Here is an 18,946-nt window from a genome sequence, read left to right on the forward strand (position 1 = left end):
TACACAAAGTTTTAATTTTATTTTTCTCTGGTTGGAGACTCATCTTGTAACATGCATGCATTTCAAAACAGTAACAGTGTCTCAAACTGCTCCTAGCAAACAGACAAGCACAGAGGACTTAAAATTCCTATTTAAAAAACAGCAGTGAAAAAACCTATAATGCTTTTTTTTTTTTTAGTTTTAGATTAAACTTAATTTATTCACATTTTTTCAGTTGCACTGATTAGCCCTGCCCACCCATGTGACCTGTGTGTAATACGCTCACTTGACCCAACTCAATCCAGCTGCATTTAGCATTGTGCAGCTAAACAAAGACCAGCACAATTTCTGAGTGGTGAAAACTGAAACCACTAAAAATGATGGATGACCAGCAGTTGGTTCCCCGAGCTTTGCCATCGCTATTACACAAGATAGATACTCGTTTCAAAGAGCAAGGAAAATCAGTAGTGGCTAATACGGATACTGGAGAATGGCTCTGCAGAAGTAGGGAAAGTTGACAGGCAAACCTGCAATGGGGCATTAAGACACAGATGGGGAGAAGATACCTGTTTTGTTTTTGGAGCTATTGTAAGGATGATCTGTCTCAGATTGGTTATGCAGTGTTGCAAACCAAGTTTAGGACACACACACTGACTTCTGAAAGGTTTGTACCACCTTGAGGTTAAACACTTTGACCTCTGTGCAGCTTGAAGGGAGGCATCTATAAAGACTGCATAGTAGTCACAGGACTGGGAGGCATCCGTCCGTCAAGGCTAAGACACAACCCCTACCAAACACGACCCATAACTACAATACAACCTTGCTTTGTGCCTTTCTTGGGCTAAGAGGCAAGTCCCCAGCTGATGTCCCCACTAAAGGAACCTGTGGCAGCGCTCTGGAGGGGAAAGCAGGAGTTTCCTCCCAGAAAAGGAAATAAGACTCAAGTGTTTTAGTGTTCTTGCTGATCACGATAATCCAATTCAAAACTAGGATTCTCGGATGTGGGAGTACAGCCTCGTTTATGCAGAAAATCTGGAGTCACCTACTACCCTAGAAGTTCTCCCTGTGATGAATGTCATGATCGTGGCTTTTATAATTAAAAACACGTCAATCAGAGGCGTGTACAAGACCAGAGGGAAGGATCCCACTGCTCCTTGCTGTGAGAATTGAACTCCTGCTGACAGTCTTCTTACATATAGCAAATACCAGGCCTCCTTCCTAGTGCTGACACAAAGGGTGGGTGCTGTGTGGTACCTCCAGAACACGTGGTTCCTATTAAAGGGTGACCCAACATGTTCTTGAGTGGTTTTTATTGCACTATTGGAGCAGAGCAGCACCCAAACTGTGACTCCGCAACTCTTGCTTTCCTTCTCCCACTCTTATTTACACTGTAGGAGCTATCTCAACGAGGAAGATAAGTTCTAGGTTCAAAGCAGTTTTTAGTTCTTAAATTTTGACAGATCAGGCCCATGTTCAGAAAGAGAGAGACCCTCAGTACAGGCAGGACTACAGATCCTGCAGCTTGCTTGCTTCTCACACAAACTCACCCTGCCTTCGGGCACTGGAGAGAGACACTGCACACTAAGTTTTTCTTTCTTTTTGAAACTCCAGTTGACCCAAGAATTGCACTGCAATTTCTTGAAAAATCCTGCACTCTGACCAGGATCTGAGTGACCTGCCTACCTACTGCAACTCTTTCAGCCGAGGGTGGTTTTCAGTCAAATGCACTTCAGTGTAAAGTGTTCCGCAGGGTACATGCTACAGACAGAAATATCTACATTCAGCAAACTAGAACTAAATTCACACCAGAAACAGACAACAAACTAGCACAAGCAGTTGTAAAACCAGAATTGAAAGGGCTGGGTTTTCCTTTTAAATACTTGAGTTAAAAAAGTGACCTAAAACAAGATTAAAAAAAAAAACAAAACAAAACAACAAAAACAAAAGAAAAAGTCCCTTTTAAAAACAAATCAAATATTTGCAGCTTCACTTCTCATTCTGGTAATAAAAATACTGTCTAGAAACAAAAATTAGCATTTTTAACATAATGCTACCTCTCAAAATGTAAACAATATACAAAATGCTTATGTTAAACAAAGTTACATACCTGGGTAATACATCATTAAGTGAGAAAATTGCATTTAATTACTTTAATACACACAGTATGGCAACTTGACAGAAGTGGCAGAATTGGGGAAGTGCTAAAGTGAATAGAGTTTATGGGGCTTTTCACTTGAGCCAGAGACAGCCAATTTAATTCCAGCAGGAGTTTGTTTAGAGTGGAATAAGAAAATACAGTTAACTGCTCTTAAGCCCTTAGCATCATGACTTCTGTAAAGATTGCTGCAGGAACTAACTGCATTTTAATTTCATTCCTGTTTATGAAATTCAGTGAATGAGACTGTTGCTCCTAGCTATGCAAGCTTCATTCTTCTACTTTCTTTGGGTTGTTTGTTTTGTAGTGTCTCAGTGCAGGATGTCTGCAGTTCACTAATTTCCTTCTCTCCTCCTCCCCCCTTTTTCTTTTATTTTTTTAATACATGATTTAAAGATAAACAGTTTAAAAGGTACAAGCTAGTTTCCCAAAAGGAGAACAGCAAACTTACCAGGCCAAAGTTGCAGATTCAATGCAGATTTTTAAAACTGTCAAGAATAAAAAGTGATTGGTATTTAATTTCTAATTGATAGTAAACTTAAGTGCTTATTGTTTAAGAGAAAAGCAACCAACATAATGCCCACAAAACTAAGCTGATGATACCCTCTAAGTCCTCCCTTTTTTAAAGTATTCTCATAGCTGCATTTGTTTTGTGGCTTTTCCAGCTACACACCTTAAGACATGAGACTCTTCAGCCTCCCAGACAATGGTGTGTTAGCCCCCACATCACACAGAATAGGGACTGGACTACAGTGGCAGAAGAAATTTGTCTCATGTCAAAGGGAATGACCCATGAATGAATAAAAAGATTCATATCCCATTATGACCCCTAATATTAGGTTTTGATTTCTTAAAGACTCTATTTACAGTGCACTCTTATGGGCTGAAACTTTAGCCCCCTTTTGTCCCCTTCAAAGTTGAGACCTGTTGGATTCACATCACAAATGTGGGTATGAACATAAAAAAACCCAATCCCACATTCAGAATCCAGACCAGAGCTAGCGTTAGTCTAGGGAAATTACCAGGATGTGATGAGCACCAGTTATCTCTCAAAAGGACCAAATTCCACACAGCAAACTGTAGCACGCGTTACAGCACAGGACAGACATTCGAAACAGCTTATTCCCGAAACAAAGGCATATGTGAAAACAGTTTCAAGGCAGATAAGCAACATGTTTCAACTGCAAGAGGTTTGTTCAAAACTCTAAATCCTGCTTAAAAAGAAAAAGAAAATTAAAAAAAGAACCAAAAGATCTGTAACTGTTGTGCAGCAGAGCTAACAAAACCCAAAGCAAGTCTGACAAGCTTGGCTGTGAAAAATATTACAAGCATTCTGGAGACAAAACAGGACGTTATTCAGTCACGCAAATCAGTTCCAATTCCTTAGGGGGGGGGGGAGAATAATCTGGCGCAAGTGTTCAAACATTTCCACTCCTTGACTGTCGCTCTAGAGAGGGGTATGGAGCAGAGAAGAGTAAAAACAATCACAGCTCAAGTCCTGAGTCCTCTTGAGCAGTGGAATTTGCTCCACAGTCACAGCTCCCAGCACTCCCCACTGGTAGCGAGTCCAATTCCTTTGTGTGCAAGTCACATTGCCATTTAAAAAATAAACCAACTAACCAAAGAACGTCTGTCAGGAAACAAATTCAAGTACCTGTTGCAGATCGGGCAAGTAAGGAAGACTGAACATTAGCTAGATTAACACTGGCAGAATTGCGATGTGAAGCTGTCATCTAAAAGACACGGCAATTCCTGACTTGAGGTGTGACAGGGAAACGTTCCAGATAGTCAAATACTATCCCATATCTACAGGTACAAAATGCCTTTTTTTTTTTTTTTTTTTTTTTCCATGAAATCTTCATAGCTGGCCAATTTAAAGCACATTGGGTCCAAGCACAATATTATCTGAGGTTGTTCAATGCCTCTACTACTTCTCACACTGATTTTTTTTTTTTTTTAGGTTCTAGGAGTTACACCTTTTTAAGCGATCATCTTTGGTAGGTGTTCATTTCCCTCGTCTTTTTTGTAAATCAAGTGCAGTTACAAAAAAAGGTTTTGTTACTTAAATTAACCAAAAAATATAAAGCGTCCCAGTCTGAATTTACCTAAAGTTCAGCGACTCCTCCTTATCAGAGTAATATTTTCCATCCTTGAAATGGTGAGCTATTTTCCTTCCAATTCCTATCAAGAGGGAAATAAAAGGGCTTGTATGTCTTTCTGGTAAAGACAGTCCAATAATAATAATAAAAAAAAAGTAGTAGTTTGTGGAATCAGGCACTGCTTCACTCTCACTGAATGTGATCTAGAGCGACCCCTTTTATACAGTGCCACATATCATATCCCTATGGGATTCTCTTGATCAGAGAGGAGAAAATGTCATTAGAAAGAGCAGTGCTGAAACAATGCACTTTTCTTGTTTTAAAAAGCCCTCAAATCTATGTCTGGGCACTTCTGTAACATAAAAACCCACTTTTCCACCTGGGTCAAGTGGACTGTTGGAGGGTGCACCTAGAATTAGTTTTCTCGGAAGTCACACAGTGCCACGCACTCACTCTTGCACACACACACACGCACGCATACACACATGCACACCCCACATGCTGCTACAGTGTCTGTTTTAGTGTCACAGGCTGCATTCTCTGTTTGGAAGTAGCCCCTCTTCATTTCTCGCTGAAGGCTGAAGACGACTATGTCAGGATATTGGAGATAAATTCGTTGAAGCGTTTAGAGTACTGCTCTGGATTCACGGTGGAAATCTCTGCCCCAGCCTGCAAGGCAGAGAGGAGAGACAAGTCACAACACCCTCCTCGAAGGGCAGACCCTGCAGCACTGCAAAGGGTGGAGGAGGGAGGACAGCAGGGAGCAACCATGTCAGCATAGCTTGTCTCTGCCTGGAAAGACCCATAACAACTTGCAAGTTCCAGGAAAAAACATCCTGAGAGGTCTAGAGAGATCCCCACGAAAACTGATTCTAGCTCCAGCTGGACCTTCTGCAGACCACTAAGTCAAACCATTGGATTTGTTCCCTCATGGTTTAGAGGAGATTTGGAAGGAGCATGAAAAACTCCATATCCTGCTACCCTGGGCTTTTTTCAAGCCCTTTTGGGAAGTCCAGAATTGCTGCCAGGGAACAGGACTGGCCCCAGGAAGGGGGCAGGGGAGTATGTCTTCCTGCAGCCAGTCCATTCCTGCTCTGTGAGGCTGTCAGTGCCACACCAGGGAAATCAAGCACCTCCCAAACTGGGACATAAATGCAAGTCATCTCCAACCACCTAGAGGTAAAGCCTTTCCCAGACAGTCTAAGGAGACAGTAAGTGAGGGAAGAGCTGTCCTTGGGCATAGGATCACTGGAGAATTTCCATACTGGTAGAAAAATCAGCATCAGGAGACATCACACATATGCACGCAGGCATGCAGGCAAAGCAGAAGCCCCAAAGCCCATCCTCCCTGCAGGCAGCAGGCTGCTTACCCCATGTTTCACTGTTTTGGCAGCATGTGCAGCTTTCTTCTTTGCATCATATGGCGTAAGAATGTCTATAATGGCCATGAAGTACACTTCCTTCTTGGGGGCACCTAGCAAGGCAAGAGAGTTGCTAGCACACCCTGAGCTGTGAGCAAAGCCCAGCTGCACCCCCCTCCTTCAGAAATACACGGCAGATCTGGTTTGGTGCAACTAGCAGAGAAAGCAAGGCAGCTGGAGGCTGCAGAAGGGCAGAGAAGAATAACTGGAAACAGCACACCAGAGGCCCACACACTCTCTGAACATGCCACTACTCTCCAAGCATTGCTTCTATCCATTCCAATTCATACCATCCACAACAAGGGACTGCACAGCAAAGGAGAGACACTTGGCAGGGTCTGTCTCTCTCTGCGGACAGTCCTCCCACTCCATTTAGCCCAGCCAGACCACAGGATACCTCCTCTGCACTCCAGACCTTCATCAATATTCCAAGATACTCACTTTCGTGGCTTTTCATGGCGTAGACGTCGACAGAAGGATCAAACTCTCCAGGCCCAAAGAAGCGAGGGTAGTTGAGGAGATTGCCAGGGCTGTCAGGGGGTGTGCCATAGGAGGAAATGGGGTTGCCTCCTAGACCATCGTTCTCACACTCCTCATCCTCTGCCCGATCCTCCACTTCCATCTCTTCCTGCTCTGCTCGGTCAACATCGTGGATCCCAACAAGCAAGCTGTAATCCATAATCTTCAGCTGAGCTAAAAACTGGGAGAAAGACATGAGTGAGAATAACAGCATCCACATGGGATCAGAAATCCTCAGTCCTAGTCTGCCAGTATCTTCCTAAGAAAGGGCTGTAGTGAGAGCTAAACCCTTATTAGACTCTAGAGAATCTACACATGAGAGCATATGTACACTGCCATCAGCATAACACTGACTGTATTTACTTGACTGATCCAGGAATGACTTGCTTTTCAGTCACTGCTGCATCCCTTGAGCCAGAGACCACAGTGAGGATCCAGTTATGGGAGACAGAGTAAAAACTGTCCCCCAGGAAACTACCTCCACATCCCGCTTCAGTTTTTCAAGGAAGTTCTTTTTACTCTCTTCTCCAACATGCAGCTTCTGACCCTCATTCAAGAAGTCGTTGTCCTTGAACGTTGGTAGATCCTTGGCCTGCAACAAAAAGCCTGTGTCAAATTCTCAAAACCCCTACTTCTTGGGGGAAGGCTGGTACACTGATCCATTAGTGGTATTTTGATTGCACAGAGACTCTGATTGAATGTGGGGTTGCACCAGGACCTTTTGCCTGTTTATAAGGTGAAGTGGCTCATCCTGTCCACTAAGTATGAAAATGGCATCAGGCAGAGCACAATATTTGTCAATGAATCCATGTGCTGAGCTGTGCCTAGGGGGAAATTGAAGGGAGACACAGAGAGCAACTCAAACTTTAAAGACTGCCAGAAAGATGTGCTGCAGGCTGAAAGCTTGACAGCTAGGCTCCAGCCAGAGATGGTCCAACCAACTCCCAGAACAGAAATGCATTTTGTTGGCTTCTGACTGGCGAGGAAGGGGTGACGGCTTGAAAAAAAATGCTCCTCTCCCTAAAGGCTTGAGGAAAAAATTAAAACCACTGCTTTTTGAGCAATCTGCTTGCAGCAGGCCCTCAGGATTTCTCATGGATACGGAAGAACATACAACCCCTTTGTGCAGCTGGGAATGAAATTATTTTGTTCTTACAATGACATATGAGCATGTGGTGGCTAATATGAATGGTCTGAGACAAACTGCATAAGCAGAAAAAGCTAGAGAGTAAAGAGCCAGCAAGCCAGGGACACTTAGGCACGATGAAGCTGTGCCTCGATGGCAGAGCATTCCGTGTAAATGGGAGTTCCTTGGCTCATTCTAGAGATCTAATGTTAGGGCAGGCTGGAGTAGACTTACTCTGTGGTCCCAAACCTGAAAATCCCATGTGCATGTGCAGAACATGTAGTACCATGAGTTACTGCTGTGATTTCAACAGGACCTTTCATGGCAGCATCACAGCCAAAGTTTTGCAGGGGCAGGATTCTTAGTCATAAGTTTCCCTAATGGCACCAGAAACCAAAACCTTACAAACATGCTGAGATATGCCAAGAATCTGAGAGGAGCTGGTCTGGTTTATAAAAGCATCTGTTGCAAAAGCTAACTGCTGACCTGACTCAGTTTGGTACACAGGGAGCACTATGAAGAAATCCTTCCATAAAGACACCATTGCACTAATATGGGTTTTGATACTTGTGGGATTGTCCCCCAAGAAGTTCCCCCCATTCCTGGTAGTGTCAACATAACAGAGCAGGGCAGGGCACCACCAAATCTGCACCATCTCTTCCTGAGCAGTTACTGGGCACAGCCTGAAAGGTGGGACAGAAACAGGTTATCACTCAGGGCCCATTTAATATCCCCTGCTCAATACCCCTTTGGAAAAGGGAAGTCAGCTGGATCCCACCTGCTTCCAACCACCAGGAGGAAGGAAAGGCTGGCCAGGAACGGTCCATACCTTCTCTTTATCGCTTGCTTCCCTGGATACCGTTGAGCCCTGATAAAAGAATAAAGAAAAGAGCATTGCTGCACTGTATGTCATATTCCCAAAGAATTCATTGACACCATTTAATTCCTCCATGCAGAAAAATAATGAAAGTATTTTTAAAATCAGTGCTTAACACCTTTTTCATGCCTGAGCTAGACTTACAGATCTCCCTGATGTAGTGTAGGCCACTTGGGATAGGGGAATGGAACAACATTTGAGCCTCAAGTGAAGCTCCATTCAGAGCCCCCAAAACCTGACCCCCTGAACAAAAACCAAAGCCCAGGACCTCGTCAAACAGGCGTTACAAAGACCAACTCCCACCCTCCTGGAAAAGGAGCTCTCATGACTGCCCTCCAAAGCCTCACCTTCAGGTCATATTTCCGGTGCACAGTCAGCCTGTGACTAAATACGTTTCTGGTAACCACCATGTAGGTTTCCACTCCGTCCACGGTGAGCCGGTACATGCCAAGGAACTGGGGCAGGAGGGTGTTCCCATGACACTCCACTATGAACTGGAGGAAAGCAGGGACGGGAAGGGCAGAGAAAGACGGTACTGTCACACAAAACCCATCTCTGACAGAACACAAGCTCAGCAAGAAGATGATACTAAAGCCTCCAGTTCCAGCCATCTGACACCGAAGTGAAAGGAAAGGAGGCTTGCAAATGGCTCCTAGTGTCTCAAGAAAAGCAAGTTGGGGCATTGTAAGAACCTTCCAGCCCTGAGCTGAGACAGATCATCTCACTGTGTGTGCATGTCCAGCCTGCTGTAACAGACTAGGTGTGCATGTCCGTCACTCAGTCTCAGCGGGGCGAGTCTGTTGTTGGCACTGGCTAACTTCAATTCCTGTGGTTATGTGAGTGTATCTGAAAGTAAAGAGCAGATGGACTGGCAGATAATGTGGATCAGGGTAGAATATTTCCAGCTGTCCCACTTTGCCCCCGCCTTCCCTGCTGCACGTAACTGTCTCCTCCCTGGTCCCTCTGGAAAGTCTAATTCAAAGGACTGAATTAGGAGCATGTTTACAGATCTCAGGTACCGGCAATCCATAATTCATTGATGTAAGGAACAGGGTGAGCTGTGAGCAGAGCTCAGCACTGTGAAGAAACAGGCAGCTGTGCCATAATTGGCTCTCAGATGCTAAGGAACACTGTTTTCTTCTGCAAAAGCTATTTGCGAGCTTTGCCAGGTTGCACACTGTGAATCCAAGCTCCATTTCCCCAGAAAATCACCAGATGCTCCCCAAGGTGTTTGCCACCTCCCCTCCCAGGGTTCCAGACTCACCGTACCTGATGGTACTTCTTTAAGATGTTGTGCATCTCTGCTACATCCTCGCTCGACACTGCCTTAATGACAAACCTCCTGTCGTAGGTGGTGAGGAACCGGGCCCCACATCGGCCCTGGCTGTCGCTGTTCACTGGGGCGCTTCGTGTCACTGAGTTCTAAGGGAACCAGAACAAAAAAGTGGGGAGAAGAGGCAGAAGCTGCCACCTCCCTGGAGAGGAAAGAAGAGCAGCCTTGGAAAGCAGATGAGGCATGGGTGACCAGGGCCAGCTCCACAACCTGGCTCTGGAACAACAGACATCCCAGGGACTTTGTGCTCCACCTTCATCACTGTGACAGTGTCCTGGCCGAGCTTCAGAGCACACTTGCAAACACACTCCAATCGTGACTGTTAATAAGCAAGCATCCTTGAGTGTTCAGCACTGCTGAGGTTAACCCAATTGTTTAGAAGTCTGGACATGGAGTTTAGAGCTTTCATCTGGGCCTTCTATTTGTTGATGCGTTTTACGCCAACACCTGGCATGCATTTTTGAAGATGTTTTTTACTATGGGGTTTTTAAAGTGGCAGTAAACACAGGCTAAGATTTCTTAGTATTTCTTCCTGGAAATTTAAGAACAGTCCAAGGTTTAAGGAAAAACAGAAAAAAATGAAATGGCCTGTCTTCTTTTCCATCAAAAAGCAGCCTAAACTGGGAAAAGTCTCATTGTTTGGGAATTCTTTACAGGTCATCCTGAAACCAAAAGTCACTCTCAGCCTCTGCTATTCTTACAATTGGATGAAGACGACTGTGAGTATAAATAGTTTGGTTGCTCTTCCGACAACCAGCAGCATCTGTCTTTATATCCCTGTCTCCACCCTTAGCAACGAAACATTGCAGCTTCTTTTCATACTTGCAGTAGAATTGGAAAATCCCATGCAAGCTGCAGATGAAGTATCTACCATGTTTCCTGCGCCACAACATGAGCTCTTTGTTCTGATGCCTCTCCCCAGGTAGGGGGACTTGCTGTGAGCCTCATCCCACTGTTAGAGACACTGTTCTTCACACCTTCCAGACTAAGCCAAGCAGGTCACCCGTCTCCCATTTGTTTCCTCCATCACTTCTCAGCAACTACCTTCCAACTCCACCAGCCCCATCACCACCGTTTGTTCAGAAGCCATTTTGTCAGCCAACAGTGTAGACTCACTAGCATTTCCTTGCCACTGGTGCAAGCAGAGGGGGAGAGTTGAGAGTTGTGCTCTGAAACACAGTGGTACTGACACCTGGATAGTGGTCTTTAACTCAAGATCGATGTGTCTTTCAGGATCTCAGGGCTGGACAATGCATTTCATGATGTATTTTTTTAGCTGCTAGTTACACTGTTCGCTCCTTCCCTCAGCTCTCTGAAGAGCAGACAGCAGAGGGAGCCTGCTCTTCTGCAGACACAGACACGCAAGCAAGAAGAGCCTGCTGCGAAAGAGGGATTTACCATGTCTCGCTGCAAGTGAGCCGAGAGGTTTCTTTTCAGAATGAAGCATTTAAAGCTTTTAAAACTTTAATGAAGCAGAGGAAAAACTCTACTCCTGCCAATGGCTTTAGAAACCATCAGGAAAATAAAGGCAAACAAAATAACCCCTTGCTTCTTGCTGACATTTGCAAATCAGTCTCTGCTACACAGTTTAATCACCCCTCACCTCAAAACCACAGAGCTTTTCTTCTAGAGGAGATGGGAAGCAGAAATGTGACCACATATGGACATTACCAAATTCACAGCCCTTAGGTTTACTTCATTCCCTTCCTGTCACTCCCACCTCTTCCACAGTTCGGGTGTTATATTTAGCATTCTGGCTCGATTCCCACTCAACCCATCACATTTTACCCACCTGAATTCAGCTAATGAGTCTTTTCTGCTTTCTGTTCTAGCTGGACACTTTTAAAGAGCCAAACTGCTCTACCCCAGAGATGGGAGAAGTAATCCTTCAGAGCAACAGGTAAAATGTAAATGATAAACCAGGTATTGAGAACCAACAAGATTGTGGGTGCTTCTATGTAAGTTACTTCGCATGGTTCTCATAATTTCTTAAAAGAAACTGAGAAAAAAAATTTAACATATACTATAGTGGATGGACTGGGAGAAAAAATAATTAGGAGCTAATGACTTCACTGCATGCAAGTATGTTGAAGGGTATGGAGGAAGCCAGCACACAAATTCATACCCTGGTACAGCCAGCCCCAGGGGCAGGGTGTTGCTGGCCAAGCAGTCTCCTCAAGAGCCATACACAACCTGGCATGAACTACTGTCAACAGACCAGTAGGCAATGGTACTGCTTCTCCTGGCAAAATGCCATTGCTGCCTTAAGAACAGGCCTGACGGTAAGAGGGAAAAAATAAAATTAATAATCTAACAGGCATGTGCTCAAGAAAAGCATGAACTGAGCAGCCGTGTCCTGAAAATAAGAGATCTTCCATCACAAGCAGGAGAGATCTGTGTGTGCAACTCATGGCTCACAGGTAATTACAAGGCACTGGGCACACACAGGCACAATGAACACCACCTGCCTCCTAACGCTGGGCTCAGCTCTATCTCCATCAGCAGATAGGCAGTCACCCAGACTAGAGCTGCGAGAGGCAGCCACGAGGCAGCAACCAGCATTTACTATTCCTCCTGGGGATGGCTGGCCCCTTGCAGAAGAAAAGCAAAGACGACTGTCAGTTCTGCTCGAAAAACGTGTCTCACTTTGAGCAAACACCCTCAGAGTACCCAGCATGCCTGAGAACAGGCAGCAGAGTAGGATGGGCCCTGGCAGCCAGGAGAGAGGCAACTGAGACACAGTTACACAAAGAAGCAAAAAGCCCCAAACACCAATCCCGGTATTCTCAGAGGTCACCCCTTCTCACAGAGGGACCAGTGTGCTCCCCACTTGGTCAGAGAACAAGGGTCAGAGCATGGGATGCAGGTGCTACACATCTGTTCCTTTCCCCATACCACATGAGACCAGAAACTGGATCAAGTAGATCCAGTGTCTCACCAGAGCAACAAGCCATGCAGTTGGAGTAAGAAAACAGATCTCTTCATTATATTAACTTTGAACCAGGGTGAGATCAGGCAATAATCTAAATATAGTCAGGGAGAATTTTGACACGCTTGGGGAGGGTGTATACACAGACGTATGTGGACATGGGCACACACACACATACTACCAGAAGGAAGCAGTTTCGTGGGATTAGCAGGAACAGCTCTGCTCCGCTCTCCTCTTCCCACAACAAGGGCAGCAGGGAGCATGGCTGGGTTTGCACATAAAGCAAAGAAGGGAGAGAGCAAGAAGCTTGCACCACTCACCCACTCCTCCAGCCCTATCGTGCCTCTCTGGGCTGGCAGATTCCAATGAGTATTTTAGTTGAAGCCCTTGACCAGTCAGTGCTGGCACATTGCCAGCCTTTATCAACCGCAGTGGAGTGCCAAAGATACTGAGTTTAATTACCTAACACTCAGCCTGCTAAAGGCCACGCAGCTATCAAAGCCACCCTCTTTTTCTGCACTGGCTCTTCCCTCATTTAAGAGGTCTCTAAGCAGCCTGCTACTACACATCTTCTGCATGCATAAGACTAAGAGCTGTGTGTGGAAGGGTGGCCCTTCTGTAGCAGCAAGAGTTGCGACATCTCTCTTTCACTGGATTTAAGCCCAGCAGTATTAATACAAGAAAATGTCTCTCCCCTCCAAGGGAAGTCTGAACCTCTGGCCTTGGGGGACACATCCCAAAGCAGCAGCCACCTTTGTAAACCCAGTTCAGCAGCACCAATGCTTGGCACGCACACTTAGTTAAAGCAGCACCCGAATCTGTAAAAACATGACAGACTCATTTTCCTTGCAGATGTTCTGCACTAGATCATTGTTATCCTCCAGCTCCTGCCTGTCTGCAACCATCTGCTGCCTCTTATTTTATGCCTAGACTGTAAGCTCTCTGGAGCAGGAACCATCTTTTCATTCTGCAAGTGCCCAGTCCTTGGCACAGCAAGATCTACTCCATTGCTGTGAGCCCCTAGTGTTACGGTAAAACCATTCAAACCATGATTATAAACCCATAAAAACTGACCACACAAGAATGTTGATATCATAGTTTCTCTTCCAGCTTGGTTATTCTGTTCTAGGGAAAGGTGTTAGGAGAGCAGGGAGAGAAGAGACGGTACCTGGTAGTCTTGATCGTCAATCCCAAATCTTTCTCGGAGGTTTCGGAACACCAGTGGACAATACTCCTTAAATTTAAAGCGACTTGGCAAGTTTTCCCTAGGCAAAGCAGAAAAGATATTCTTGTGCAATGTCCAGCCTGTGAAATCAAACTCAATTCTCCTCCCACTTCACTGCTAACCTCCCAGGATATCCAAGCCCCCTCCTACCTGCAAGGGCCCTATTCTGCAAGTATTTATCCTCATTAAAGTAGCTTGTTTCTTTGGATGCCTACAAAAGTCATCTGTTCACAGAAATGCTTGCAGGATCCAGCTTTTGACTAACAGGCTCTTTGGATGAGGACGTCTGTCTTACAGAACAATCTCCCCTGTCACAAGCACAGATCTGACAGAATAATTTCTCTCTTTCCTCCTTTGTTGCTTTGTTCCGTTCAGTAACACAGCTGCCCCCTGCAACACACTGTTACTGTTTAAGATGAAAAGCTGGAGGAAAGGGGGGTGGCTCTTATTTCAGATCAGATCAGATCACTCGTGCGTCAAAAGAAAGGTCAACACACGACAAACCATCTCTCCAGAACGCAAAAGAGAGGGGGTGAATCAGCTCCAGTCTGGCATGTTCCAGACCAGTCCCAACCGTTACAGAGCGAGCTTTGCTGCTAGGCCTCACCAGCCAGGAATGGGGCCTGCCCAAAGCACAGTACAGTGGACAGCAGACCATGTTCCCTGTCGCTGAGGGATGCTGCATCTACTCCCTACCAGAGCTCTTACTCTGCCCAGCAGGAAGAAGCAGAGGATGGTCCTGCTTGGACACAGTGGGAGATTTTGTCAGCTCATTCTCAATGAGAATCCTTTGCACCAATACGTGGGAAACTAAAATCTATGTAGGAGAAGAGGGAAAAGCAGATACTGCAAATTGTAGGTGCCAGAGAAGACAAACTTTTGAATCACACTCCCACTCTCAAAAGCTGATCCCTGTGAAACTTAGTGAAAATGAAGCATTAATCAGGGAGTACTGCAGACCTGCACACACACAGAGCCAGGGCACAGAACACACCTCTGAGCACCAGTCACAATCATGGTTTCAAAGGGGCTTCCAAAAATTGATCTTTTGGGGAAAGAAGAAGGGGGTAACTCCATAGAAACCCCATGGGCCAGGCGTACAACGCAGCTTCACAGCTGTCTCCTATGAACAGTCTCAAAGAGACAAGTAACCTATCAGGTCACAGAGCGTAAACTCCTGCCCTCTCCTCCATGGTCTTGGGATTTGGGTTCTGCTGGTCAGGACAGGACACCCAGACAAGGCACAGCAGGAGTCAAGAGACAGTCCTGCATCAGTTTTGTGCATAACCAAGATGTGCAGCAAACTCCAGCCCTAGGGCTTTGGACAAGTTACACTTTGTGAACTCTAAAATATTGTCTTCTACCCAGTCCAGTGAATATCTATGGGTAGCTAGCTTTGTAGCAGTGCCACTTCTGAGCCTGGCCTTACCAGACTTCTCATCACTCAAAGGATATAAACCAAACCACAAGACAGAATCTCAGTGACAGACTGACCCCCCCACCATGTCCTGTTGAGTGGTCTGGGCAGGGCACGGACTGGGGAATGTGTCCAGCCATGCCAGACCTCTTGGCATTACAACAGGGAACAAACCAAAAGGCCTTCACCATGCCAGTTTCCCCCATAGCAAAGAGCTCTAATTACAAACAAGTTGGGAAGCACCTACTTACTTGTTGAATAGATGATTGTCCACCTTAATCTTACTGTAGGCTTTAAAGTCATCGGGCATTAACATGACAGGGACAGGAACATTGCTGAGTTCATTGATCTAAAAGAGAAAGGAAACAGACTCAAAACCCAAGTTCCACTGCCCTGCAGTTACTGTCAATGGACTTACAGCGATGCCAAATACCCCAGAAGCTGTTTCTGAAGCAATATAACCCATTAGACTTTCAGAGCAACTTGCTGTGCTGAAGCAACCTGGAGAACACTGTGGTTACAAGCCACAGAAGCATCTCATTCAATCATGTGGTGAGTACTCCGGAGCCAGTCTTGGCTCTTTCATCTGTTCACTTTCCATTGATCATCCAAGATACAGCTTAGAATTGAGACAAACCTACAGACCAAGAAATAGCAGATTATATGTTTTAAATAAATCACCTTTGCCTTTATTTAGGAAAAGTTGCATCAGCCAATCCCTTAACTAGTTCTCACTGTTACAAATCACAGATGACCACAGTCTTCAACGTGGCCAGCCAGAACAGACTCTGTGTAGTTTTGGTGCAGCATAGCACAGGTCTCCTGTGGATGCTGTTTTTATGCTTGCTGTCTCTTCTTGCTCTTATCCCACCTTCTCTAAAGGGATGACTCACTCCACTAGATTGTTTTTGCTCCTTAGTCATGTGGGGCAGCCACAGGAATAAAGGGAAGCAGAAGAATGAACGTTCAGCTACTATTGTACAGACAGGCTTACAGCACCCAGCAGCGAAAACATCAATAGCGGGGGAAAAAAAACCCCAAACCAAAATCCACCTCTGGACTATATCTGGCTACCCTGCTCCAGACAAGCCCATGCACTGACAAGGCTGTGCCAGCATTCAAGAGCAGGTCAAGAGGCAGCACGTTTCTGAGCTGCCTTTTCTGAGGACAGCCCCAGTGTCAGTCATTCACACGGACTTCACAGGAATCACACAAGTCCCATCTAATTGAACTGCTATTAACATGCTGGATTTAGGAAGCAATTTCATTACAACTCCATTCCCATAATTACTGTGCCAAGCAGGGTTTGGCTGGGAATCAGGCCTGGGGTCTGTTTCCAACACCAAAACCTTAGGCAGGTCAAGTGACTTCCAGCACGCTTGGAAGGCATGCAGCATTTCCCTGCTGACTGGGAATGGGGTCCAAGCCGTCAGCCTAAGGAAAGGGACTCCAGCTCTGAGATTCCCCACTCCTTGCATGCCATAGGACACACCATACTGTCCAAATAGCTGCTGCCACATCTCCTCCAAGGAGGAGGAGAGGAAAGGAGGTGGGAGGGAGCCATTCTGCAGTGGGATCTGTGGCGCGGTTCAACTCTGCAAGGACCATGGAGATTCCAGCTCTGGAGATGTGCAGTGAGCTGTCTAATTATATGAGCAAGCCTTTGATGAGGTATGTATTTTTCACATCCTTTCTCCATCATTACCAGGGAAAAAACAGACCAGATTTAACAAACGTCAGACTGGAAGAAAGACACATACACATTGCAAAGAGAAAAGATGACTATTTTCAGAGACAGTCATCCCACACAACAGATAAGCGGAAAGTAAACCGGCCACTCCGTTAAGAGCAGAGATGGTTCTCTCTAAAGCCCTGCCCTGTATTTACTTTATAGCAGCACTGAGTAGCATTAAGCACTCCCATAAAGTGCTTTGGGATGTACAGAGAATGCCCCACAGATGAATGAATAGATAATGTCATACACCTCCCATCATTTGTAATCACAATGGAGCAGGGAGGCCAATACCCCCCAGCTTAAGCTAAAGGCTCAATCCTGCACTGAGCTGCTCCTTGAGCCACAGCTACAAGAGAGGAAAGGCAAGAGGACTGCAGGTGAGGAAGTGATCTCCCAGGTCCTGGGGTCCAGCTTCTGTCGGGAGCTGTATCAGAGAGCCCCATGCAGTGATTTCCCTTCAGAGTGAAGGGGGGAAGAGAATACAGCTAATTCTGTATCAAGAAAGAGGCGCTGCCTCCAGCCACTAATTATTGCTGTCTAACAGGAGGGGAAGCCCGACAGCACAGCTCCTTAGACACGCCTGTTCTCAGCCCTCTTCTCGGCGGTGGGTAAGGCACAAACAAGCTATTATCAGCTTGTTCCAGAGTGGAGGAAGGGTGCTGACGGCTGAGAGGGAACAGCGATTTGGAGATTGTCTCCCCCCTGCCAGAAATTCAGACACAAATGTTAGCAAAGTGAGATGTCAAGACGTCTCTGGATGTCCTCGTTTCTGCCAAAGCAGAAACCTCAAAGCAAATGTTGTACCTGTTGCAAGCCTCCTGACTGGCAGAAATGGTGCGCCAGGATACCTCGTCTCATTTAAAAGCTGCCCCCACTCTTCCCAAGATATAGCAGCCTGACAACAGCCAAAAAAATCCCCCCTGCAGAAGCCTTTCCCCTCTTCCAGCTGTGTACAGAAGAGCTTTCTGGATGCTTTGGGATTCCGGCTCTGGAGATGGGGAGAAGGAAGGGATTTGTGCTGGGAACTAGAATTGCTGCCGAAGAGCTGAACTGGCCTTTTCTAGTCCCAGAACTGACAGCCTGCCCTCTACTGCACAAGGCAGCTCTTGGTCAGATGGCTCCTGAGCCTTTGTTCATGCCACCAGTCTAAAAAGCAAACATGAGTTTGGTTAGGGGCTTTTTTTGTTTGTTTGGTTGGTTGTTTTGATTGTTTAAGCAAGAGGCATGTGCACTGTCTGCTCCAACAGTAACTCCCCTGCTTGACAGTTTCCTTAGGAGAAGAATGAAAAGACCCCACACTACCGTGGAAAAGGGATATCCCAAATTCTCCCTCCTCGTAGTATGATCCTCAGCATCCAGCACCCCTTCCTAAGGGTTATCAGGCCAGGTCCCACAGCGTGGTGCCAAGTGAAACACTAGAAGACCTTGCCCAAACAAAAGCAGCGGACAGCACTGCTCTATAGGGATCCTCTCCTGTGCTTATCATGGTGGAATCTGAGCAGCCTCCGAGAGCGACGTGACTAACGCCTGGCACATGTTTGCTCTCTCGCCTTCTCCCCAGGAGAGGCGTGTAGCAGGAGATTATATATAGCAGAGTGTGTGTCTCTGTGTATTTATGCTACAGAAGGCAAGGTCACAGCAAGGCGCATAGCAATGAGGTGCCCAGCAACCCCTGGCTCCTGGGGAGCCCATTCCCACAGGTCTGACCCTCCTGTCTCCCACAGAGAGATGTTACCCAGCTGTAGAAAGTTTGCCTTTGGAGATCTCTGGGGATGGTACTTGCCACAAGATGGACAGCAAGATCTCGGACTTGGTTTTTTGTTCAGGAAGAGGCAGCTGCAGAGAACAGAGGTGCAGCAGCAGACAGCACCGCAGTCCCTCACCGCAGGGGTCACAGGCTATTTTGAGAAGCACCGCAACTGCAAAGAGCAGGTCCGTGCTGTACAGCATTCTGTGCTTGGGGTATTTCCACACCTCCACTACAAAAGCGTTAGAGGTCCCCAAAGTGGAAAAAGTTAAGAATGGCTAATACAGAGCATAAGCTCTTCAGACTAGGGATCTGCCTCCAGACCTAGCATGATGCTGGTTTTCTGTAAGGCATCCAGCTTTTTAGACCTAATCTGCCTTTGAA

The 18,946-nt window shown here is 46.0% G+C and overlaps 1 protein-coding gene across 14 annotated transcripts in view; it reads right to left on the minus strand.

Moving 5' to 3' along the window:
- PIP4K2B (phosphatidylinositol-5-phosphate 4-kinase type 2 beta) overlaps positions 1 to 18,946 on the minus strand; it is a 26,683-nt gene continuing 7,737 nt past the window's right edge. For 2 of the 14 annotated variants that reach the window (XM_049799383.1, XM_049799381.1), the window contains 9 exons: positions 15,332 to 15,429; positions 13,607 to 13,703; positions 9,446 to 9,598; positions 8,524 to 8,670; positions 8,129 to 8,167; positions 6,652 to 6,765; positions 6,096 to 6,354; positions 5,604 to 5,707; positions 1 to 4,902 (listed from right to left, as the gene is read on the minus strand). In XM_049799383.1, coding sequence (XP_049655340.1) covers positions 4,822 to 4,902; positions 5,604 to 5,707; positions 6,096 to 6,354; positions 6,652 to 6,765; positions 8,129 to 8,167; positions 8,524 to 8,670; positions 9,446 to 9,598; positions 13,607 to 13,703; positions 15,332 to 15,429 — 1,092 coding nt within the window. In that variant the 3' untranslated portion in view covers positions 1 to 4,821. The remainder of the gene's footprint in view (positions 4,903 to 5,603; positions 5,708 to 6,095; positions 6,355 to 6,651; positions 6,766 to 8,128; positions 8,168 to 8,523; positions 8,671 to 9,445; positions 9,599 to 13,606; positions 13,704 to 15,331; positions 15,430 to 18,946) is intronic. The other 12 variants (XR_007505921.1, XR_007505924.1, XR_007505922.1 and 9 more) reach the window with 12 other exon arrangements.

Source organism: Accipiter gentilis, chromosome 5 (genome assembly GCF_929443795.1).
Source record: "Accipiter gentilis chromosome 5, bAccGen1.1, whole genome shotgun sequence".
NCBI classification, from domain to species: Eukaryota; Metazoa; Chordata; class Aves; order Accipitriformes; family Accipitridae; genus Astur; species Astur gentilis.